The sequence below is a fragment of the Vidua chalybeata genome, chromosome 7 (assembly GCF_026979565.1).
Source record: "Vidua chalybeata isolate OUT-0048 chromosome 7, bVidCha1 merged haplotype, whole genome shotgun sequence".
Lineage (NCBI taxonomy): Eukaryota > Metazoa > Chordata > Aves > Passeriformes > Viduidae > Vidua > Vidua chalybeata.
Window position 1 is genome coordinate 38,828,808 of NC_071536.1, and position 26,522 is coordinate 38,855,329.

The 26,522-nt window shown below is 47.9% G+C and overlaps 1 protein-coding gene across 4 annotated transcripts in view; it reads right to left on the reverse strand.

The window, feature by feature from the left end:
* ACVR1 (activin A receptor type 1) overlaps positions 1 to 26,522 on the reverse strand; it is a 46,327-nt gene that overhangs the window by 13,886 nt on the left and 5,919 nt on the right. For 2 of the 4 annotated variants that reach the window (XM_053947866.1, XM_053947867.1), the window contains exons 2-5: positions 4,343 to 4,416; positions 3,513 to 3,779; positions 2,872 to 3,089; positions 421 to 520 (exon numbers count right to left, since the gene is read on the reverse strand). In XM_053947866.1, coding sequence (XP_053803841.1) covers positions 421 to 520; positions 2,872 to 3,089; positions 3,513 to 3,779; positions 4,343 to 4,394 — 637 coding nt within the window. In that variant the 5' untranslated portion in view covers positions 4,395 to 4,416. Of the gene's footprint in view, positions 1 to 420; positions 521 to 2,871; positions 3,090 to 3,512; positions 3,780 to 4,342; positions 4,417 to 10,319; positions 10,373 to 23,275; positions 23,363 to 26,522 lie in introns of those variants that run through there. The other 2 variants (XM_053947865.1, XM_053947868.1) reach the window with 2 other exon arrangements.

Consider the following 26,522-nt stretch of genomic DNA (forward strand, 5'->3'; position numbering starts at 1 on the left):
GAGCTGTGAATTCTGCAGCAAGGAGGACAGGAAGGAAATGTAATGCTGGGGATACAGCCCTTACATTTCTACTCCATCATCACCCCTTGCAACATGATGATTTCAAGAAAACAAAAACCCAAAGAAAGAAGAACGCAAAGAAAAAAAGGATTAAAAACCACCAGCCCCACCAAAACCAAGCCCTGTCCTGTGGAGATCTGCAAGCCAAGCTTTTTACCCCAATAGCTTCCTCACCTCTTCAGTGCCTGCCCAGCATCTTGCCTCAATGTCAATGCCTCCAGGTATCTTTGACCCAAATGCTTCCTAAACTCAATTAACACTACTCAATTAATAATAAAAATAAGCTGAAGAAAAATTTAATGAATCCTTAAAATTAACGCTAAAGCCCTACAAAAAATTAAACACCCAGAAGGCACTGACCTACACACTCCACAAGTGTGATCTGGCGAGCCACCGTTCTTTGCACCAAGAAAGGAAGTCCAGAGCCACTTCCAGATGTGCAGGAATGGTCCAACAAATCCTGTTCAGAAGGAAAAGCAGAAGTTTAGGACCCATGAGAAACCCCGTTTTTCCCTGCATGTTTACATGCACAAAGGACAGGTTAGGGTAAAGTTTGGGGATATCCCTGTGGCGCTGGGGATGCCATTTGGTCACTTGGGGTCACAGACATTAGTTTAGTAAGTCATTATTTCTTTAATAAGTGTAATAAATATCTGACAACAGATGTCTGTGCACTGGAAGCCCACTCCTGGCATACCAGCTATCCTCTGTCATGAGATTCTGCCCTTTTTCAGCACTCCACTCTTCTTTTATTTACCTTATGTCCTCTCAGCTCTGTTTCTGATACCTATTCAAGCTTGGTGCAGGTATTTAAAACCAAAACCAGTTTTCAAATAAACGAGGTGAAGGGATTTTCCAGCATCACCTACACAAGATTTGCCATTGATACTCCAGAAAAACTTCTGTAACAAATCTTTCTTAAAAGCTTTATCAGTTTCTGGTATTTTTAGTGCATAGAAAGCAGACTTTGAGCTGTAAGCTTATAATAAACATGAGTGAGATCCTGATTGAATGTTAAAATCCCATTAGCCTTGTAAAATGCTAATGCCCAGCTACTTTCACAGCCAGGAGTTTAGTTCAAAGAATTAACAACTATTGCTGGACTCTTTCTTTACAAAGGAAAATAGGATAAAAAGCCTAAGCATAATCAACTTTCTATTATTTCCAGAAAACTGCATTGCTGCTCTTGGACCAGATATCCATGAAATCTCATTTCTTCTAAGAACCTCTTAACGAGTGCTCAATAAAAAGGACTCCTATTTCTAGGAGTGACAGAGACTACTTTACTTTTTAACACGAACCGAGGGCTCATTTTCATTCCTGCTTGCATCAGAGGCAAAACAAAAGCAACAAAAAAAAAATCCCCAAACTTATCTACAGCAACTGTAAAAACAAGATTTGAAGAGGCCAGAGCTCCTTCCACTAAGCAGCTTAGGGCTTTAAGCGCTTGCTACACTGCAGAGACTAATCCTAAATGTAAACTTACTTAATGTGTGACAAAACCAGTGACTTAAAACACAATGGAGAAGAAAAATCTGGAATCTAGAAGACTTGCTGTTTAGATGAACATTCGGGCACAGGAGCTACCAATTACATTTTGTGCATCAGCCACACCGGGAGGCAGAGCAGCAGTGCTGGCACCATTCAGCACTGGCTCAGAGGGTCTGACAGCTCCCAGCTCCTCCCAGCTCTTTGAAACAGAATTTTGATTTTTTTTCTTCGCAGGTTTTATCACCATTTCCACATAACATTAAATAACTACAAGTACAAAAGGTCTGCAAATGGCTTAAAGTGATCCTGCACAGATAAGACAGAAGAGCTGGTAAAAGCTGGAAGTCAATGCTTAAGGACAGATCACCAGCTGCACACGTTCCTGGGCCATGGTGGATACATCAAGACTGGCTGTTTAAACCAGCAACATGGAATCAAGCTTTGGGGGCTCATTAAACAGAGCCAAAGGCATTACAGAAAAAGGAGAAAAAAATTTTAACATAGCCCACTCTTCAGCCCTGAAGTGAAAGCACATTATGGTGGGACAGCACAAAAATAGAAAATATTTTCCAGCCTCTTCGTGTCAGGGACATTTTATCTCAGCAATGCAAGAAGAAAACTCTGCATTGCTTCAGAAACACACTCCATCTGCCTGAAGCTTTACTTGCTCTGCTCAGATAAAGTGAGGGACAGCTCTTGGGACATTTGTGCTCTGGCCCCAGGGCAGGGGGAAGGGACAGTCACCCTGCAGAAAGGGAACACTTCCCGGCTCATTCTATTTTCCAGAGACCACATGAGCAAGAAAACTGAGCTTTGAGGAAGAACTGCACATTTCTTAGAAAACTCCCACTGCTCCTCCATCAACAAAATGTCACTGATATCCCAGTCATCCCAGAGTCCTGCTATGAGATCATGGCAGTCAGGCCTGAAGGTTTTAATTGTCAAAATTATCTGTATTTTCTTTCCAGCCCTTCAGGCTGCTGTGTATCAAACACACAGCACAGTTCTCCACCTCTCCCATTACTTCAGGCCACCCAACAGCCAGGCACACTCTGTTTTGATGTGCTGACACTGTTTCCAGGAACACAAACAGTTTAGAGTGATTCTCCAGGTCAAAGGACCTACACTCGCCAAACCCATCTTTTGGTTAAAATTCATTAATACTACAGTTTTGGGAGCACAGGAACAGCACCACTCAAGTCCTGAGGCCAAGTGGCATCCCCTGGCCAAGGGGGGTCACTAAGAGCAAAACACAGAAGGAAGAGAGGGGAGTTTGGAAGTGAGGAAAACTCACACCCTGCACACAGGCAGGTCACTTACTGCCAACGTGCTGTCCCCCACGTTCGAGGCAATGAGGCCCTCGATTGTGCCGTACTCTGCATCCCTAGAATTGAGCCTCTCCATGTGGTTTTTCTGTATTCTCCGTATGATCAGTACAGCTACTGCAGAAAAAACTATCAACACTACCACAGGAGCCAGGATAACGATGATTAGTGTTTCCATGCTGTAACCTGCAGCTTCTCCTTGAAAGGTTTGCCCTTGGAAAAGATGGGGGAAGGGAAAAAGCGTGAAAAGAGAGAGAAAAAAATAATTTTGGAGATTCCCAGAGAAAGTCCTTAAACCCATTAGCACTGACACCAAGCCCGGCCTCGGTACCCACCCAGCGTGACAGAGAGGCTGTGGCACAGCCAGGTGTGAGCACACCTGCATGGAGGATGCACTCCCCGTGGAACAGCCCCCAGCTGCACAGAGCCACTTCTCACAGGCAGTGCCTCCATCCGGACCCCCAGCACACACTGCATCAGACGTGTGCCAGCAGGCCCCAGGGTGGGGACCAGGGCACAAAGGCCATCCTGTGCCTCCCTTCAGCCAGCACTGCAGCCATCTCTCTCCCGCCATGGCCGATCAAAGCCAGCCCCCCTTCTTTCTCAAAAGGCACTGCTGCTGACCTAAGCTCTCACCTTTGGAAGAGGGCAGCTGCGCAGTGATGTTCATGTTGCACAGGTGCCCCTGGCAGCACTCCACGGCCTGGTTGGGGGACGGAGGCGTTTTGCACGTCATTTTCCGTTGCTCATAGACCTGGAAGCAGCCCTTCTGGTAAACCTTGGCCCCGTCATTAATGCTCAGGGAAGCAAAGCAGCGCTGGCCCTGGCACCGATCCCCATTGCCACAGGATATGCCTTCACACACACATTCGTAGGGGACCATCTTCAGCTTCCGTTCATCATCTGCAAAAGGAAAGAGTCGAGGAAAAAACATCCTCCTGTTCTCAACAGCTTCAGTTAGAGGTAATGAAATCAAAAGACAATAACATCTGCTTAAGGGAAGTGATAGTGTTTTCAGGTAGTGCTGAAGAACCACTAAGTAGGAGGTAACAATTCTAATTCAGCTATTTCAGCATGACAAAGATATGTCACAGCAGACATAGAGATCTCTCTCAAGTAAGTTAAAATTTAAAACTGAGAAAACCAAGTTACTCCCAGAAAGCCTTTATTCAATGTTTTCCAAAGGCTGTTTGCGAGGTGGAGTACCCATCTTTCAGGAGCTCATCTCTCAGAACATCCAAGAGATCTTCAAATGAGCCATTCCTTCCTTTCCATGGCAGTGGAAATACTATTCCCTTTTTCTGAGGCAAACCTTAAAGACACTGCCTGTCACAAAAGCTTCACGTGCACACAGCTGTGTAAACCAGTTACAGAAGTCACTTTCCAAAGCCGATGCCCTCACCGGAGCAATCATGGAAGAGTGACCCAACAGCACACTGGAAACCCTGACCCCACACAACACTCACCTTGCCAGCTCGGGGATGGGAACGCCATCACCATCAGTACAGGGAGAATCATAACTCCATCAACCACCCTGGAGCTGCAGAAAGGAGAGACACGAGAGATCTGTATGCTTCCTTTGCTGTCTGAAAACAGAACCACCCCAAAAGCAGTGTTTAGCCGTTCATCAGTTCCTTACACAAAACACAACCCAACACTGACTGGACTCCTTTTTACCTCTGTCTTCATTTATAAAATCCATGCATTTACTGCAACATCTTTTTAGATTCACAGAGACATCACATGCAACTACCATGTAGATACAGAAGCTTGTAGTAGGGAAATATGAACCCTCCAGTACCAAGCAGGCATGCAATACAGACGATACATTCTTTGAACTGGTTACTAAAAAGTTAAATTATTGTTAAACTGAGACGGTGGTCTGCAAAACTGTATTATCTAGCCTTTGAGGGGAAACAGAAAAGATCTCCACCAGAAAACTCAGAATAACTCCATTAACCAGCAAAAACCATTGCTGGATGGCAAGAAAAAGATTGAGGTGTATTTAAGGAAGATGCTGCTCTCTGAAGAGCAATTTCCCAGTTTAAGCTGCCTCTCCAAGGATTTTCCTTTTGATGGCCCCAGTCCATTTCCCTGCTGCTGAAGACAGGAAACTACACCTTGTGCAACAGTCCTGGCTGATTCCTGCATAAAGCAGAGGTACATGCTCCCTCTAAAACAGGAAATAAAGGAGCTTGCCTTTCTATTTGAATTTTTCTTTCTATTTCCAATGTTTGCCATGATACTTGGTCTTTACAAGAAAATAACAGACCACTCTTTACTCCACTTTTTACTGTGAAACAAGGCTTCTGAAAAGAAACTTTTCTGCAGTTTCTTAGGATTTAACCCAACAGCTAGGGATGGTGACTCGGAATGGTTTGTCTGTCCTGTGCTGGCCGGTTCCTGCAGAGACTCTCTGGCCTAGTCACATGAAACAAAATGCTCCTTATGTGCAGGCATTTGTCTTCATTTTTCAGATTTCATTCTAATTGAAGCAGATGAAAATTGAAAATAAATCTGATATTGCCACTTTCCTCTCAGATCTCTTCTGTTGTGCCTTTTCAAATCATTAGCACTCCTTAAGTGCTCAGTGATGAAAGACAAGCCATTACTTCTGTATTTATTTCCAGTAATTGATTCGTCATCAGTTAAAATGATCATAAACTTCTGACCCAAGCATTCATTTTTCTCCTTCACAGAAAGGCCCAGGCAGCGCTGACCAGTTCACCTCCCAGAACAACACTCTCCCTTCCGAAGAGCCATTTCCCAAGGAAGCCTCCCCTGCTTGTCCTTGGTGCACCCCAAGGCATCAGAAACCCCTGCCGACATCTAACCCTCAACAATCGTGCTGGAAACACGATCAGACAGAGTTAGCAGCATGAGCAGGGAGCAGCCCACAGAGGCAGCTTCAAGCAGAGGAGAGCTGTCCCACGGAGCCAGCGGTGCCCTAGCGCTCCGGAGCAGCTCAAAGGCTCGGTGCCCTGCTCCCAGGGCAGGCTGGTGTCGGGATCCCAGCCCGGGTGCTGCCTTGGGCACGACAGCCTGGAGCAGCCCTGGCCCTGTGCCTGCTCACTCAGCAAGTGCAGACTAAGGTGGCTCCTGGCACCTGCCCCCCCCTGCTTTCCACACGCTGGCAGTTCCAAGAGCCAAAGCCAGCCGGGGGTGCATGGATGGGAGTGCTCCAGGGATTCCCGGCAGGGACAGGTGCCCCCGCAGAGCCCTTCGCACAGCAGGGACATCCAGCTCAAGGAAAAGGTGCTTTAAAAAGACAAAACCTGAGTTCAACACTGCTGGGCAGCTTCAGAGGTTAGCCAGCAGCACCAGCAGCCCTCGGGCACAGCCGGCGCTTCCACAGGTAACTCAGGGCTGCAGCCCTGGGCCCAGTTAAAACCAGCGTGGGTTGTTTTGTGTGGTGGGAGCTGTCCCACCTCTGACACACATGGGGCAGCCCCGAGACCCCCACACCACGACCCCCCTCACCAGGGCATCCCCCCTTGGCCGTTCCAGCCCCTCTCCTGGCAGACCTGGCTGAGGGAGAGCAGCAGGGCCCTGCAGGAGCCCAGCTCTGCTCTGCCAGGGAAGGAGGCTGGGCACACGGACCGGGAGCTGGCCACAGCCTGGGGCTGAAGTCACAGGAAGCACACACCGGTCCAAACACTGGGAAAACTCTGCCAGCTGCATGGACTTACCCGGTGTCTTTTCAACCAGTTAATCTGAGTTCCCAAAAACAAAGGAACAAATATACACAAGTATAGTCATACACGTAAGCCCCTGCCTTGTATTTCTCAAAGGGAGGATGAGGATAGAAATCAGACCCACGCCCCCAAAGAGGCCAACAAACCATACTGGACTTTTAACAGATTTTATGCATTCATTTTATGCAAGCATGGTCCTCCCAAGGAAAAAAAGCCCAATACTTCCATTTAAACCCTGCTTCCATGAAGCTATTCTTGCAGTCATTCATTTTCCCAAAAGCCTCAAGGAATATCTCATCTGCCTGTGCTGAGAAGAGCTGTGCACATTTGCAGCAGCCTGCAGCACACCCACCCCGTGTCCTCACCACCAAACCAAAGGCTGCACCATGCCTGTGCAGCCCAGGACACTCCGGGCTTCGGGCAGGGGCTCACAGCCCTCGCACGGCCCGGCCACACCACCGCGACCGGGCCAGCCGCGGCGGGAGACGGAGGAGGGAAGGAGCTGGGAGGGAGACTCTGACCTTTACAAAACACTCATTTTCCCTCAGAAATTATTTGAAAGCATGAGTTCAAATTTGTTGTTCCACTGCTTAAAAAAATTACTTTTTCAAAGCAATTCATGCACAGACATAAAGCACCAAAGTCTGGTTCTAGTGACACCAGCAAGCACATCCCTTCCTGTTACTGCTTGTTTAGAGAGAAAGAAAACACACATTTTAATGTAAGGAACAAAACATTCTTTAATAAATCCTCCCAGAAAACTGCTATGGGTTTAAAGATCCATGAGATAGCCAGTTACAATCTGGTACCTGAATTCACAAGAACTTTTTTCCCAAGGGAAGGGTTGGGATTTAACCCAGATAAATGAAGAGGAATTAACAAGCAACCAGCAAAAACACACAAAAGGTATTTTCCTTTTGCCGTTTGACTGGAGCGGCAGGCCGTGCCCTATGGAACCGCAGCGCAGCGGCAAGAGCCACTAGAGGGCATTGGGGACGTGGGCAGGGATCCCAGCGCTCGGGATGCAGGGATCCAGCGATCCCAGCGCTCCGTGGCGTGCTCCACACTGGAGGATGGAGGTGCCAGCGCTCCCTGACACACTGCACACAGGGATGCAGGGACCCCGGTGCCCTGTGCCACACCCCACAGCCATGAAGGCAGGGATCCCAGGGATCCCAGTGCCACACCCCACAGCCATGGAGGCAGGGATCCCAGGGCCCTGTGCCACACTCCATACCCACGGAGGCAGGGATCCCAGGGATCCCAGTGCCCTGTGCCACACTCCATACCCACAGAGGCAGGGATCCCAGGGCCCTGTGTCACACCCCATACCCATGGAGGCAGGGATCCCAGGGATCCCAGTGCCACACCCCATACCCATGGAGGCAGGGATCCCAGTGCCCTGTGCCACACCCCACAGCCACAGAGGGATGCAGGGATCCCAGTGCCCTGTGCCACACTCCATATCCACAGAGGCAGGGATCCCAGGGATCCCAGTGCCACACTCCATACCCACGGAGGCAGGGATCCCAGCATCCCATGCCATACTCCAGATGCAGCAGTACTGGACACCACAGGGCAGAGCTGGAGGCAGGACACTGTGTCTGAGCCTCAGCCACATAGAGGGAAATGTGGATCATTTGGGTTTAAACTCCTCCTGGAAAAGCACATTATCACTGGAAAACCAGAACTTGCTATTGATGGAAAAGTCTCTTTCAAAGTGGCAGCTCCCAGATTTCCAAAGAAACCTGCAATGCAGTGTAGGCAAGGAAGGGACCCTGGTTCCTGGGCAGGCCAGCATCTGCTCCAAGGCCAGCTTTGGATTCTGAAGAAGTCTTTTAAACTGGCTTTGGAAGCCCAAATGAACAATAAGCCAAGCACAAGGCAGATCAGAGGCTTGGTGAAGACATCCAACATAACACAGAGACACACAACTGGTTCAGGTAACAAGAATCTATAGAACCTTTATGCTTTGTAGTCATAAAGTCCCAACACTGCAAAATCCACCCTGAAACCCCAATTCTTGTTCCACTTTCACAGCTAATATTGCTCTCTCCTTTCTTCCTAAGAAAACTGTGTCCTGTCAAATCATTCCTGTATGGCCTTACAGCAATGTGGGGTGAAGTTCTGTACAGGGACTGTCGGGACAGCAGCTGCAAGAAGCCAGAGGGGAGAGAAGAACCAGTTCAGACGACCCAAAACACCACAAGGATCCCTGCAGGCACCGGCTGTTGGGAAGTGGCCTTTTGTCCCCAGAGCCAGCACTGAGCACAGACCACAGCAGACAGAGTGAGCCCATTAGTGCAGGAACTTCAGGCTGCATTTCATCTCCATATGACACAGACATGGGAACATGAACATGAGAGCAGCTCAGACTTTCCAGATGAGATCAGAAGCACACAGATATCGCTGACAGTCCCAGTGGCCCCCTGCCAAGAGCCCAAGGGCTGTACATACTTTGCATGTACCTCACCAGATTCCTATCAAAAGAAAACATCCATAATACTGGATCACACTTGTGCCATCCACAACAGCCACACACGAGCTGAATTCATCCACAGCTGTGTCTTCAGAAGGAGAAATGTGCATTTAAAGGCAATAATTCACAGCTTGCTCTTTAATTGAATCTCACACAAAGGAGGTGCAACCCCCGAGCAGCCCCACAAAGGCATTCCTTGCGTCAGAGAGCGACAACCTTGGGCAGTCCTTTTCTACGGTCTAAACTTGGTTGCCAGAATTCAAAAGATGGAAGCCAGCCACCAACTCCATTTGGTACCCACCTGCAAACGCACAAGGCACACATCCACACTTCACAGCTCCAAAAATGTGTCCAAGTGCCACCCAGAAAGACCAAATGTCTCATATTCGAGTGTCCACAAACACAGAAGGAGTGAAGGATGGGATACTGGTTCTTCTGTAGTCGTGTACAAAGCAAAATCACAGCACTGCTGAGTAAGAATGAAAACACTACACGAAAGGTAACTACACAGTGTAAAGTGTCCTGGAAGTTTCTCCCGGTCAGTAACTCTGACACATTCACAAAGAGTTCCCTTGGTTCTTGTAAGAAAAAGAAAAGGTAGCAAAGGTGAGTGTCATATAAAAATAAAAACAGCCTGCTGCCAGGGAACAGGGACAGGACAAGAGAAAACAGCATCAAGCTGTACCAGGGGAGGTTCAGGCTGCATACTGGGGAAAATTCCTTCATGGAAAGGGTTGTCCAGCCTTGGCACAGGCTGCCTGGCACTGTCCAGGGCAGTGGTGGAGTCCCCATCCCTGGAGGGATTTACAAGTTGTGCGGATGTGGCACGTTGGGTTAGTGGTGGCCTGGGCACTGCTGGAAGAAGGATTTGACTTCATGATCTCAGAGGGCTTTTCCAACACAAAGCATTCAGTGATTCCACGTGGGCAGCAGAACCTCCCTGTGGCTGCAGGAGGCAGAAGGCACTTCCCAAGTGTAAAAGCTCAGGCTGTGTGCAGGTATTGCATCAGTACAGGGGTCTTAGGCAACCCACTGACAGACGGCTTACTCAAACCAAGAAGCAAGCACAGACACTTTTAAATTGATCTGCAACTTCCCAGTGCTTTGAAGACACGTGTATCTTTCCATTTTGTGTATCTTTCCGCATTTGTTGCCTTGCAGGGTAATTAAATCACCAGGAGGCAAGTACCGAGGATTAGCACTGCCCTGTGGAACAGCCTTCCCTGCAGAGCCTGCGCCCAGCAACATCGCTTAAAAGCCCTCACTCACCTGGCTCCCTGAGCACGGCACCGCTGGCAGCAGCTGCACAGGGAGGTGTGCAATCCCACATGTGCACAGCAGCAGCACACAATGAACACGTGGGGGCTTGCAGACCGTGAGTCGCTCAGGGGAATGCTCAGGTTCAGCTTTCACCTCGCACGAACCGTCCCCGAGGCACCGCACAGGTATCTGCTCAAGACTTAGATACACACGAATTACTGTGGCTTCTCGCACATTTCACATACAAACAAAGGTGTTATTTTAATATGCTACACACGTTTCCTTGTACAGGTATTCTTACATGGCACACAGACAGCTCCTACCAGAGGAGCATTCTGTAACTACCAGGGAAAAGGCTCCATTGCACAGCTGCAAAGCTCCTCAGACACTTTCCCTGTTAGACAACTCATAGCTACAGACAACTTTGAATACCACTCTGCCAAGGCCATTCTAGATACCCACAAAGTAAGGAAAATCCCCATCGTCTGGTGACTTCGTCTGTGCTGAGGCCTTGGGTTTAGGAGGCAAAGAGAGCACCCCTGCACATCCTGCTGCCAGACTGCCACACTTTTCCCCCTGGAATGGTTCTCTCTCCAAAGACAGTATGCTCTCACAACTCAATAGAAAACTACCAATGAAGTTACAAACTCTGTCCAAACAGAACACCTGGATTTATCCACCAGCAGTAAGTCCCAAAACACAAACATTTTCAACTGAGAGATTATTGGGAATTGCCTGTAAAAGTTGTTTCTGAATAGTTTAGGTAAAAAAGATTACAACAGCCACGCAAACTCAAAATGCACCCAGTAACAGTGACTAACTTTCAACTCACCCAAAGCCCACCTCTCCGAGCCTTGGCCTGCTTTCCTGCAGCCAGCAATACTGTGTCTGCTCCAGATGTTACCTGCGCCATGTGTGATGAAGGAGCTCAGGCAGGAACACAACTCCAGGCATTCCAGGACCGCCCATCACACACTGCTGCTGCTGGATCCCGGTCTGTCCTGGCAGGGAACACAGGACGGGCAGAGCACTCAGCCCCACTCCAGGTGCCCAGCAAGGGCACGGCCGGTGGCAGCAGGACCCGGCTGTGCCACCCCCGAGCAGCTGCAGCCCCAAAGGCAGCAGCCCGCGGGGCGAGCCCAGCGCCTGCATCCCCTGCTCTCCAAACCAACACCGCTCTGCCCGGCGCTGCGCCACGACCTCAGCCAGAAACCAACACAGCTGGACCCGCAGCCCAAGTGGCATCACTGACTGCTAATCATTTTCAAATGCTTTTTAGTAACTAGTTAAATATTACATGGCTCGCCTGTTCAGAGTTTCTGCAGAACACTCCAGCCAACCAAAACAAACATCTCTAAAAACAAATCTTTGGCTTGGTTATCACCAACAAAAGTCCTATTTTTTTCCTTAAAAAAAAAAAAAGCAGCTGGGTTTTTTTCCTGGTTTTCCCAGTTTTTCTTTACAGAAATTTTAAATACTCATTTCTTTATTCTGGGTTGCAGAGAAGCCTGGGTCTGATAAAATGCACAGCTTTTAGAGATCATCTCTCACTGGGGCACACCCTGCTGCAAGATAACAACATCGTCTAGTTCCTACAAATGCATTAATTAAGCAGCATCTCCCTACAGTCTCAGTGTGTTTTCACACATGCAGGGACCTAGAGAGGTGCAAATGCTTTTTATTCGCAGTCCCTGACGCTATCAGGCCAGATCACTGGGAGCCAAACTCTGACTGAGGTGAAGGCGCTCCCTCGGCCACAGCACCCTCCAGGTGACCCCTCAGCTGTGCTGATATTTCACTCCGGTGAGGACCCTCATTTGCACATCAATAATCCCGGCGAGATTTCACAGATTCACCCTGGGTAAACCTGAACCTCCAGAGTTCTTTTCACCGCGAGAATATTCTACTTCTGCCCTTTAGCCCAAGCACCCTACCCTGAGTGCAGTTTGGAGTATTTTAATAAACATTAGCCAAAACTTTTTTTTTTTTTAAATCCATTTCATTGCATTGTCAGAATAATACAATGGCAGCATGACTCAGCAACACAGCCACTAGTTAACACAGAACCATCAAAGCTGGAAGTATTCTAAATATACATGTATTTTTATTTGTGTATATCCATAAATCTATAAACCTGAGCAGGGCAGGAGCAGGGAGGCGCAGAGCAACACAGTACCACGGCAGGGGTACGGAGGAGAGACAGGAGAGCCTGGCTTCACACCTCCCCCGGCTCGCTGCTGAGGGATTAAACTGGCATTGGAGCAGCATTCTTCAGGAGTGATGGGCTGCTACAAAGTCGGAAAGGTTAAGGGACATGGAAAAGTCAGGTGTTCATTCTGCACCCCACTTACAGCTTAACTGCTGCTAGCCTCAGCCAGCGAAAGAAAATGAACCAACATCTATAGAGCAGTCGGACTGAGAGCAGCAGTTCCTGACACTCCATAGGCACATGTCATGGAACAGCATTTCCTCTCAGCAGAGCACTTCATTAACTACTACTCTGGAGTCCAGAAAACTGCAGTTAGCAATCCCAAGATTTCTTATCCCTGCTGCATAAGAAAGTCAAATCTTCAGAGATTATACTAGACCACTCCAGAATTTTAACAATACTATTTTAACAGTACTGTTCTACAGTTTGGTCTTACCTGTTTGGACAGGCCAGAGCCACATTATTCTGTTCTTAAATCCAAGATACAAACAGAGCAGGTCCTGTTCTGGCCCTGGTGCTCCTCAGCCTCCCGTCTGCCACCAGCACAAAGGGGACACCCAGCAGCAGGGGTGTACAGAGCCTCAGGAAATCCAGGAACAACAGTGAGGGGCATTCACCGTTCAGGGGAACGCAACCCAAAGCTGACTTGAAGAAGACAGTAAGGTAAACACCAGCTCAGGCTTTTCTCCATCCTTGAACCTTCCAGTGCTATTTCTGTTCTTCCCACATCACCACCATTAACCTCAGTGCTGCAGTTCACAGCTTTACCCTGTTCTCTCCCTCAATCACGATCCTCCCCCTCAAAGCATCCTACAAACTGTCCCCTTTTCTCACCTGAGGCTTCGTAAGGTACCACAGCCTCCACCACAGGTCTCTGTTCCGCTCATATCTTAGCTGTGGCAGTGTCACCTGGGACACTGATCCACCTAACACTCAGGCCTGTGTGCTAAAACAGCTCAAGAACTTTACGAATCACTTTGTCCCAGCATTCCTCAGCTGCTGTTACAGCTGTGTCTACTTTGACCTCTCAGGCAAACCCATGTGTTCCTCCTGGTACAGGAGCTCCCCATCACTGTCCCAACTGATGTCCACCACTGCCTGCTATGCACCCCTCAGTCCAATCATCAGGCACCTGGTCACCTCTCCAAACACCAAATGCATCCCAATTATACACAATTCTTCTTCCCAGAGCTGTTTCAAGTATTCCCTTTCCACCTATTTAGCTATATGCTGTCAAACTCACACATCTCACATGGCCTTGCCAAACCCGACTGTACTTGCAGATCTTCAGAAAACCATTCCACGGATTCATACAGACTTTTGGTTTAATTGCTGCTGCAGAAGCCAAAAGCAGCCAGTCTCATCCCCATTTAACAGCTAAATTCCCATGGCTGACCTCACACACACTCAGCTGCAGATGTGAAGCACAATGAAAGCTAGAGCTCTCCTTTGGGACCAGTCTGGCTTTGGAGCTCTGCACAGACTGCCCGAGAGCACCACACCTATCAGCAGCTGGGAACAAGGCCACACTCACCGTTCCAGGGAGCTTGTGGCACATATCCAGTGGCTATTTCCAAGGTCCAACATCTCGGCACAGAGCACTCAGCCTTGACTGGGAATGTAACACACTGAGGACAGTGAGTCAAAGACCACCTTCACCAACTGCTCCTGAACATGGCAAGCACCCAAATATGCTCTGGGCCAACAGCGCTCCTCACTCACGGGCTGTGATGGACAAAGGGATCATTCTGAATAGGACACTAGGCAGCACTTGCTCACACAGAGCAGGTCACCATTCCACTCTTTTTCAAACAATATCAAGCCATTTTCCTCAGAGGAAAATTCAAGTTTAAAGGAGTGAATATACTTCCCACAAATAACCTGCTATACAAACTGTTCCTACAAAGGGTCAGAAAGCACTAAAGCACTGTCAAAGGCATGAGGAAATAAATTTTGGATACTCTGGATAGTAACTGTCATCAACCTGTCAGCCAGATGATGCTGAAGGAAAGGACCAACAGTCAGTACAAAAAGGTTTTCGTGCCCCTACCACTCACCGCTCAGTGGAAATGGAAAGCCAGGTTGGTCAACAAGGCCAGATCTGACTCCACAGAAACCTTCACCATTTTCACTCATCTTCTGGCTACAAGAGACTCTTCTGGGTTTCATATTCTAAAGCTTTCCACTCAAAAAACAAAAAGCAGCATGAAAACTCTACCCCGGGTTCGCACCAGCACAGCTCTCATTGTGAGTGCTCTGAAGTTAGCAGGAACACAGCTGCAGAGAGAAAGCAGAAACTGCCATATCTGCCTGTGAGCATTCAGTTAGGCCAGGAATCATCTGAAATTCAGCTGGACTAGACATTAAGAAAACCACAATAAAATGGACTGAGGCATCCAAAATTATTCTCAGAAAATAGGCCAGACCAGGCATGAAAACGTCTGGGCTTGGCTTGAGTCATGAACCACATGAGCAAGACACCCCCTGCTGCCTGCGGGCCCAAGTGAGGAATGTGAGCAGCACAAAGGTAGGCAGCAGCAGTCTCCCACACCCAGACTGCCCTTCTGCCTCTTCCTCCACCAACATGCAACAGGCCCTTTATTCTGACATGTCTTGCACATCCCAGTCCAATGGGATTTCTAAGGATGGTATTTCTGGGACGTCAGGCAATGCCTACACGATCGCAGCTGCTCAGCCAGCCAGCTCCAGGCACGTATTGCCACTTCTGAGACAAAAACAAGGCCAAAAAGGGTTAAACCATTCCAATCCTGGCCTATGCTGGCACACATGTCCAGCTGGCCAACACTGTACACGTTCCAAGGATCCCTTACTCTGCTACACCAACACACAGCAGCTCCCTTCCTTCCCTCCCTCCACCCAGACCCTCGTTCCAACAACTTACACAAACTGATGAGGACAAGTTTATGCCAGCTCCAAGCAGCAAACAACCAAGAGTTCATATGCCAGAAGGACTGCAGCAGCTAAGCTCCTCTGTCCCTCAGATGAGTCAGTGTCAGCACTATTCCCTTTTAGTGTTACAGCATTAAGGCAAGTGAAGTGAGCATTTTCACCAGAACTGCTCTCTGAGGCCAGAAAGTCCCAAAGGACTCTAAGCCACGGTGGGAAAGACAGGCGTGGGGATGGGCCATTGACCAGAAACTGTTACTGCCTGGACTCAGTAATGAAAGAGGGAAAAAAGGAAAGACTGAGGAGGAAGTCAGCAGAACTTCAGCAATTAATTAAAAGTAATCTGCTCATACATTTTAGAAATAAGCCTGACAGGATGAACAGGTATGAAAGAGACACAGTATATTAATGCATTTAATATAACACAGAAAATGGATAGACTATTACACATATAATCTACGGACTAATCCAGGAAATCCCTTTTCTGGCCACCACATGTACTCCTAACATGCATTTCAGCACTCTTACTTCAGAGTGGATTGACCTGGGTCCCCTCACTGGAAGGTGCTGACCACATATGGCTCCAAGCTGCCCAGCAGGGGCTGAGAACTTGACTCCCACATTTCAGGACAGAGCACATTTGCCATACACCAGGACCAGAGCTTGTGGCTTACTCTCCTCCAGAAGAAATCCAGCATACACCTGCCCAAATCACTCTGCAACTCACAATAAATGGAGCTCCTGGCAGGGACAAGCTTCAAAAGAATCCAGAGACAGAGGCCCAACGCGGGTAAGTGCCACAGAGCCACCCGACCCCAAAAGCATGTTTGACCGACAGCCCTTCACCTCAGCTCTGCATCCCCCAAAACCCAGAGGCAGCTGCTGAGGGCAAGCAGGATGCCAAGAGGGGTAAGAATTAACTTCTACCAGGAGAAGGGGGGTGCACACCCGAAGCAAGGCCACTGCTCCCACGGGAGTCAGTGCTCAGCGTCACAGCGGTGGCCCCAGCGCGGCAGCTGCCAGCCCCCACAGCTGGCACTGCCACAGGGACTGCTTTCCAGGGACAGCCATCCCGGCTCTCCAGCACTGCATACACCATTAACGAAGGTTTTATCTCTCCCTTTTCCTGTCAGCTCAGATCCAGACAGGCTGACTCTGTTAACATTAGAATGCTTATTTTTCCCCTATCCACTATCTCCAAGCCAAAACAACATCTGGAACTTCAGCCTGCCATACAAAGAGAGACAGATTATAACTGGAAAAAGCTACACATCAGCTTCCCAAGCTTTATACATTTCTGCTTTTATCTGAACTTCCCACATGTACCTTCCAAACAGCTCCACAGGGAGAAAAACTGATTCCTTCATAGAGGCTCCCAAACACAATGTAAGGCCCCTTCCATTTCAGAATAACCTCAAATGATTATCAGAAAAATAACAGGAGCAAAACCGATAGGAAAGTTTAGAGCAGGAATTTACCATCTGCTCCTTGCACAAAAGAGAGGTGACATACCAGTGACCTAGAAAAGGAAATTAAACAAAGAATATTACTTGTGTGTGTTACTTGATAAAGTAATGGAAGAAAAACCTGGCGCCAGTTCAGACTACATAAAGGTCCTACTTTAACAGACAGCTGTCTCCAGTGTCATTTAAGTGTGCTTTTTGCTTAGATCATGGTCAATGAATCATGAAAATCAATAGAGATGGAAAACATAAAACCACGCTGCAGACAGGCTCAGCAGTGGAGCGTGTACCAACTAGCACCAGCCTCGGCTGGAGAGAGACGTGCCAAATAAACACAGACTAGTTTTCCCAACAACATTTATTTAACTCTTAGTAGTTAATTAACAGAAGTCATGACTACTGGTTATTTTCTAACCAGCCATCCCACTGCAGCTCCACACGCCAGGCTCACCACCCAAGCTCTCCTCTACCCTGCGGCCGGCGCTCCCGGCCTCTCCCACAGCTGCCCCAGCCCAGCTCGGCGCCCAGGGACAGCAGGGCCGGGCGATGGTGGCCGAGATGTTCTCCAGAGTGGCCCAGCTCTGCTGTCCCACTCTCCTCCCTGGCAGCCAAGGCCAGCCGAGGTGCTGGGACAGCCCTTCCCCAAGGCCACGCTGCTGCCTGCTAAGCAACGAACGCTCTGGGAGCAGGAATTCTCATTTCCCAGCCCCCCCGGACCAGCTACCCCACTGCTGGTCCCGGGCTGCAGGAACCTGGCATGCTGCTGCCAATCTTGTAAAACCAATCTGAATGGCCAAAGCAGAATGAAGTGTATGTTTTCAGGTACAAACAAAACAAGTGTCACGGGTTTCTGTGCCTGGCATCAGAGTTTTAACATAACACAGAGTAGAACCCAATTAAAATAGTTCTCGTTGAATGGAATCGGCCGTGTTGCAAGTGGAAGGACAGAGAGCCAACCTCACATTGTACCAGTGCTTTGACAGTCTCATAGCAATGACCATCAGTTCAAACACACAGCTCATGCCAACTCCAGTGAAGCAACAGCAGCCTAAGCTCAAAATGGTAATTTGCTGCTGAATACAGACAGAAACTCTATGCAACACTCAGAAATTAGTCATGTTTTAGCAGATTTTTACTTTGCACCCAGCTGTTGCTTGTTCACAAGGCACCTACTCACATATTAGCCATTTCCCCTCTGAAAAGCAGGATTAACTCACAGCAATAGTACTCTGCAGCAATGACACTTGGCCCGCCCAGCCTGTCCCCGTGGGTCCCCAGCCTGCCCTGCAGCAGCCAGGCACTCCAAAGGAAGCTGAGCACTGCCAGCAAACAAGCAGATCTGAGCTGAATAAACAAATTGTTGATGCTTTTAATACATTATTTTTCTGACAGTAGGCTGGAAAAAAAATTACTAAATCATCTCCAAAACCCCTAGAACTGACTGAATAATATGAATTCACTTGACAGTGTGAGTTAGTAAAAACAGAAGTCACCCCTACTGATGCACACAGCCCTTTGGGAACACTCACCACAAACATGGACGAGACCCAGTTCCTTTGTACCAGAGCTTTGGGCTGACGTGTCCCACGGAGGTCTGATGGCAAGGACTTCCCGCGTGTCCCTCTCGCCATTTTCAGGACAGATCATCTAATATTCCTCATGGCTTCCCAGAGCAAAGATAATCACAACCCGGGCTAGCAGAGTTTGAAGCTAAAGCCAGAGAGTCACTACTGTGTGAACGTGGTTATTGGTCGGGTTTGCTTCTCAGGAAGAGACATTCATGCAGTCAAACAAAATCTGCTCTGCCTAGCCTTTCCCTGAACCCCAAGAGCACTGCAGCAGCATTCTCCCAATACCCATTTCACAACCATGCAGGAAACTGAACTGCATCTACCTACACAAGTGACAGCACTGAACTACTTAACCAAGAAAAACACTTTGATCTCGTCTCCTTTTCTGTTCCCATTCTTAACACCATGATCATTTCCACTCACTCCAAGCTCCCCAAAGTGATCATTTGGGGAAGACAAGGGTTGCTGGACACCATTCAACACTGACCTACTGATCCAAACACACTACTGCAAGAAACCCTACTACTAACACCTGAGCTTTAGCTAAGAACTCTGCTGAGAGATGCCTCCTCACCCGCAGCTGCTCAGACACCTATTTTTGGACCTGCCACTGTACATTACCTCCTCCAGCAGCAATAAACCCCACACGTCCCTGCATCACTCAGTGCTCTGCTCCCATGCTCTGGAGTCCTGCCACTGTCCCACCTCCATAGACCCAGAGGCAGAGAGGCTCCTCTCAGCACCACAGGTGAGCCTGGAGCACAAGGCAGGTCTTGTCTGCAAACTGCTGGGAACACAAATTCCAAGCAGAGGCTCTGCTCCATGGTCTGTATTTGACCAAACAACACAGCCTCAGCTCACCTGCCACCAGGTGAGGAGGAGAGGGAGGGAGATGTTTGGACAGATCTGCTGTCACCCATGCAAAGGCCTGAGATGTCACTGCACCATGACAGAGGTACCAGCAGCACCAGCTTGGAGCAGGCAGAACGAGCCATAAAAAAACACCCAAAACACTGAGTTCCCACAGCAGGGTTACAAAGGAATCAAACAGCTTCAAAATAATTCTGTGGTAAACCTCCCAGGGGCAGAGTTGCCAAACGAGCAATTCTAGGGAGGGCTGGACAAGCCAGAGCTCTCTGCAGGTCTGCACGGCTCCCTGGGAGAAAGCAGCCCCTTGGCCACCCGAAAATCCAGCCAGGCTGCACAAGCTGCTCCCAGCAAGGAGCACCACACTGACTGACTTCAGCACTACTTGAAGTATTTCACTCCACTTGAGCAGGGATGTACTCGGGATGGAACTTTCTTTGGACTACTACCAGGAAAAAAACAGCTACAGAACTGAAAAATAAACCCAACTGAGTAATTGTGTGAGCATAATGATTCAAAATTCAAAGTTTAAAACAAACAAAACAAAAAATTCCCCCACAACCCACACGCTTGGAATTTTACCTGGTTACCTGAAATTTTCAAAACAGCATTTTACTTTTGTATGGGTGGAATATTCATTTCAGGTTTTGGTGTGTCATTAAATGCTTCCAAGTTGATCAAGGTGATTTAAGTCAAGAAGTTGAAAACAATTTAAAGAACCAATTTTAGATCTGATTTTGTACTTATTTTTGTTCTTTTCTAAGATAGGTTCAATTGCTGTTGAAGACAAATGAACATCTTGTTAAGACTAACTAAATAGTCTTTAAAGACCGTTTCCCTCTCCATCCCTCTACTCCAACACCCAGAAACTCATTCCCATCAAAGGTCCCCATTTTTTATGGAAAAGGATACATTTGTTTTGATTCTTCACTCTTATAAATACAATACTTTAACATTTATTTTTAATTGGAGAACAGGCTTCCAGTGGGCTGGCTGCGCTAATCATGCAAGAAGAATTATCAAGGCCTTTTGCAAGTACAGCCCCATCACACCGGAGCTGCAGCTCCCGAGCTGAGCTGACCTGAGCCAGCACGGTGAGCTCGTCTGGGTGAGCTGGGCAGGGACACAGGAGCACCCTGCTCTGCCCCTGGATCCCCTCTGCTGCTTTTGGAGCCCCTGTGCATGGCCCCCACCAGCCCACACTCTGCCACGACAGCGTGGAAGGTCTGAAACACCCTCCAAAAATCTCTGACCCGTGAGATGGGAGGGTGTTTAACCGCCTTTAAACCCTCCTCGTGATGCAGCTGGGCTGAGCATTTAACAAACTTTATTTAGCATTTACTGTGGGTTTTTATGAGAAACAAGTAAACAAAAATACAAATTAAAGTAAACCCAAAACAGTTCAGCCATTTAAAGTAATTTTAACTTTTATACTCCAGACACACAACCCCAATGGTGCCGCCTGATTCTGCACGACTTTCAGGGGAGAGTCAGCTCAGCAATGAAAATCTCATTAATTCCTCAAATCTTTCCAAAAAGATTTGTTCTAAGTCTAATTTAGTCTGAGTTTTAGCTTGCTAGTTCTTAATTCAGAATTAAATCAGATGCTATTTTTTTGCATGTTTTACATGGAAAATATTTATTATGTTCCTTTACTGTATTTAAACATTTTAAATTACTTTAACAGAGAAGACATGTTTTTTGTGGGTTTTTTGTTTGTTTGTTTTGTAAGAAAGTAGCCTTTCAAGATCAGAGAATCAACAGAATCTCCCTTTAAGATCAGATACCCAAATACTTCCTTGGTGTCTCAGGAAACTGACCAACTATTACACCAGAAACCCACCTTCATGCTCAGCTCTAACTCACATTGGCCATACAAGCCTGTTTCCTTTGCCTTGGCTTGCTTCTTGACACAGCAGCTACTCAAGACCCATAATTATCTCCCAAAAAGAAGGTAACACATTAAGCACTTTTTTCCTCCAGCTGTGGTCCTAAGAACAATTTGGGTAAAACCTGCAAGCTGCACCAAGCTGTCAGCTAACACACTCACAGGTATCTTTCAAACAATTATGACTATGACATACAAGTGCTTTTGGCTTGTACAACATTCATTTTTTAATTAATATGCCTTTATGAACTCAATTTCAGAAGACTGCCTCTTTCACATACAACCAAACACACCTGTGGGACTGAAACAAGATCAATCATGTCAAAAAAGCCCAAAGATTTTTGGAAGAATATTTCAGAACTTGGAGAAAAAGCCCCACATTTGGTATCCTCTCCCACTGCTGGCACACCAACCCCATTTACAGCCTCTGGGTCACTGCTGTTTGTGGCTCTGGTTTGGGCTCAGGTCCCTTCGTGTTCACACTGGCCAGCATTTCAGAACAAACCTTTTCTACGTGCTCTGAGGTTGGGCTGGGTGAGCCCTGCCCCTCTGGGGGACCCCGGAGCCCCCAGGGAGGGTCCCAGCGGGTGCAGGGACAAAGAGCTGCGCTCTCCAGCCTCCAACCTGGGAGCAGAGCCCTCGCACCGCCTCCAAGGAAAAGCTGTAAAAGCCACAGTCCCACCCTGTGGGACGCCACGTGTGCCCCGGGAACTTCTCAGGCAAGGCCACCCCAAGCCAAACACAGCAATCCTTTGCCATCCCATTTCTCCTGACTTGCCACGATGCCGGGGCACCGCAGCGACAGCGAGCCGTGGTCACCAAACCGGGCAGCCCACCCGAGAGCTCACCGACGTGTTCCCAGCCATAGTTCATCCACACTCCCAGGACAAGAAGCATGAGCAGAGGTGAACAGCACCAATTATAGGCTGACATGCAGTAACTTACTCTGTCAGAGACAGAGCACAGACATGGCCACGTGCCTGGCCCTTTGCCATTCCCTCCTCTGACAGAGTCCCACAAAGTGTCCCCGAGTGCCCCTCTTTCACACTGACCCCCAAGTTACTTGTATCTGTAATGGGGGCCAAATACCAACTTGGTTTTCCAGAACTCTCCTTTAGGAGACCCTACAGCAGAGACCACCTTCACTCCCAGCACAGGGGCTCTTCACCCCATAAACCCTGCAGCCCAGGCCCACTTTCAGTTCACAGGCATGTGAATTCCTACCAGGAGGCAGCCAAAAGCTCCATGTGAGGCTCCCTCCCTCCCCAGAAAAACAAGGATTTGCCAATTTGTTTTGCTCAGTCACCCTGCGGCAGACACAGCCCTGAAGAAGCACACATGCTCCTCTTTCCAGATTTCCATCACAGACAGGAAAACTGTGAATCTCTGTCTTCAAGGAAGAAACCTGTTGATGTTTTCACTCAGGTCTCAAAAGAACCATCATATACCAGGAGACAAACACGGCAGACTTCCCAAAGCTGCCAGGAATGGTTCTCACTATTCCTCACAGGAGCAGTGCAGGCAGTCACGGGAAACTTGCTGGGGCCACACAGGACTGGTGCTGCAGAGCAGGAACAGCGGTGACAGAACCCCGTGCAGAGGAACAGCAGCCTCTGAATGCACCTACTTCACGCCAGGCTCAAAACACAAGCGAGCTCTCAGAATGCCTTTCGTCTGCCTCCATCTGCCGCTGCGTGGCTGTGCTGTGGCTCCATGGACCCGGCCTTGCAGAACAGCTTCCAGTTAATTCACCTTTTCCATTTGCTTTAGTCCACTCCCCAGAGCTCCATATCCAGTAGATATTTATTTTAAAGCTAAGCCAAAACCATTCAAACACTAACACTTCAGGGCCTTCAATACTCCTGGTTGCACACAGCAGGGCCTCTTTTAGAATAAAGAGCGTCCACTTTGGGAACTAAACCAACATAATTATAATTGGGCTGCATGTCAAAGTTTTACAAATCCCCAGACTGGAAATAAAGTAGGTTTTACTCCTCACAGATCCTTTGTTACAGAAGGCATAAAACTGCACTGCAGCCTCAAGAACACCAATTCCTCACCAGAGAGTCCAGGAACTGTGCAAGAAAACTGAGCTTCAAAATCCAGTTTGTTGTTCTGGCTCCTCACTGCATGGCACTCTGGCTTTCCTAATGGGGAAACAAGACAAAGTTCCCTCAAAATCCTGGACATTGTTCCACAGGAAAGTCCAATACATATTTTCTTTTAATGTCTAAACAATGTCCAGGATCAAATCGCAACCAAAAAGATGAAGTCAAAGACTTTTCCAGTCATTAAAACATGCCACTTTTGCATCAGGCATGGAAATAGCAGATTTCTTTCAGACTTCTGATGGTGCTTAGGTTTTTATTTCCATAATTTAGGAACAGTCATATTGATTCACTCATTCTTCAAAATATTACTTGTGTCATAAGGAAGCTGTATGGAGGGAAGGGAATAAATAGGTTCAGAAGGGAAGGGAATAAATAGGTTTTAGAACAGGTTTTGCACAATAATCGTGCCCAGGTTTGCTTTAGAGGTATGACACGAGTCTTACAAACGTGTAAAATACCTCCACCAAGACAGAAAAAACACCCTATTGTTTCAGCAAGCTGGGACATGTTACTCAGATCATTCTCCACTGGAGGCTGATGCAAACATGCCAGGTCCACAAACACACACAAAAGTGTCTACGTGGCATTTCTGGCACATTTGTGAAGGCCCAACTGACAACCAACTAATGTGGGACAGCAAAAGCCATGCCAAGGAGTTGTTGAAGAACTTAAGAAGTGCACAGGCTCAAGAGCAAGAGCCAAGGGCAGGCTCTCCCTGAGAGCAGACACGGAGGAAAGGCCAAGGAAGCCAGCAGCCACCTCCCAGCCGCGCCACAGCACACGACCTGGGCATGTGAGGTGGGGCAACACAGCCCACGTTGCTGAGCAGTCTTTTAGGTGGAGCTTTTTCTTCTAGCCCAGTGACTTGAAATAACTTGAATGTTTCTCTCTGGACAGAGACGGGTTCAAATTATGCAAAGAAGATGGAGGACAGCCAAGACTCAAAGGCTTTAGCCTTCATCCTAACCACAGAGATGCACCTCTGCTCTCACAGACGGCGTTCGCCAGCTGGTCTGGGCACAAAGCGCTGCCCAACTGAGCTGAAGGGAGAGGAACAAGACATCAAAGTAAGATCCTGTGCTCCCTCCGGCAGGGAGGACAGCTCCCAAGCCAAGAGATAAGCAGAGATGGTCCCACACCACATACACACCTAGTCTCCCCTCAGAAGGAAAATGGGTGGAATAAAAAGGTGCTTGCATGGCAATTTTCATCATCATCATTTCATTTAGACTCTGGATCTAGACAGGTTTTTCAACTCAGTCCAAAAATAAAGGTCAAGTGGAATAAGTTACTTAGATCAATGCTCAATATGTAAGACTGTATGTCCAGAAAAGAATTTCCTAAGTTTTCCAAGTATTTATTTTTCTATTGTAACCACAATCCCCAAGAGAACATACCCTTCCATTTGTTGTGGGTTTTTTTAATTCACAAGAATCAGTATTTTTTTTGTGTGCTAAGGGTACCTCTCAAATGCCTTTCTTATCATTTAACTTGAGCCAGTATTTGGAAGTCAAATTAAAAATAGCCTTTTTTAAAATGCACAACTTATTGCACAACACCTAAGGAGATAGGAATTTGTTAGTTTAACACTCAGACTGGTGCACTACAAGTTGTACATGTTTTTGTTCTGACAACAGAAAATGAGGAGTAGAACAGTGTAATGCTACAAGATTGACTGCTACAAACTCCACTGCCAAATCATCCTCCTGATCATGAAATCAGCTGGAATTGTCCTTTTTTTCTCTTTTTTCCCCACTGGTTCCATTCCCATTTACCATCCTGTGCACATACTTTTATAGCACTATCTTTATTGCCAGTTAGTCTTTAAGTTCTATTCAGCAACTTCTGGAGAATGGAAAATTTTTATTCCCTATGTTGTTCATCACTCCAGCCTGGGATTTGCCCAGCCCATGCCCTCAAAGTTGATGCTTTAGCAGGCTGCTACCCACAACTGCAGCTGCAGCAAGCAGTTTACTCTGCAGCAGCAGTAAGGGCTGCAATTAAATGGATTTAAAAAAAAAATATTACTCCTTATGAAGTCAACAAGAGTTTTAATGTGTAGTACAAACATGCAGCATGGACAAGGATTTTACCAATAACCAACCTGCAGCGTATCACCTATCTCTTCTCTAACATTCTCTAACATAAAAGTATTACAACGTAATATGATACAATTAATATTCTCTTAAACCAAACCATTATCTTTTCATTTTGTTTTCACTTTTAAAATTCAGCCTTAAAATGACTTTAATTGTTGCAGTCCTCCCACACAAATAAAGAGACAAGCTTATTGCAATAGAGAGCCCTAAATAGCACAGTCTGGTTTAGGCTGACTAATACAAACACGCATTTTGTTTAATTTTACATTTGTTCCTAGGGAGATCTTGCTCTCATCTCTTCTACCTCGCGTTCCACAGCACCTGACAGCACAAGACATCACCCGAGCAGCGTGGGCAGCCCTGGCTCCGTGCGTGGCAGCTCGGGGGACACTGCTGTCACCGTCCTGCAGAGAAGGGAGGGCAGGCAGGCACGTGGGACCACCAGAAATGTGTGTCCGAGCACGTCCTGGTGTCACAGCCAGAGCCAAGAGCCTGCAGCAAGGAGACCTGCAGGAACTCTCCCTGGGGAGCGGAGCACAGCAGGTCCACCAGGCCAAGGCTCACCAAACGCTCCCGTGGTGCGCTCTAGCAAGGCACCAGCCTTCACAAACACTCCGAGGCAGCTCACAGTCCTCTGCATCTGCTCAGCCACTCACACCCTCAGAAATCCCTCCTTAGCACCAGCACAAGAAAAATACCTGGGAATTAACCTGGGTTAGAAGTAACCTGGCAGAGGCAGACTAAGTTTTAACCAAATGAATGCCTTATCCAGTGTATCACATGGCCAGAGACGCCAGAACAGAAAAAGAACAGCAGATGGAGAAGGAGAAGCAGGACTACTTACTCCCCTGCCATTAGCAGCTGGCGAAAAGGTTTGCGCAAGCACAGCCCCAAGCACCCCAAACCACTGAGCCAGGAACCCCAAGCCAGTCAGGGGGAGGCTGGGGGGGCCTGCTGAGGCACAGCGACTCCTGAAAGCAGGGCTCAGCAGCTTCCAGGACTTCAAAGGGAAGCCACTTCTAGGCTCCGAGCTATCCGCGCAGCCAGAGGGGCTGGCGGAGGCTGCCAGCCCGCTCCTGCTGTCACAGGATCCTCAC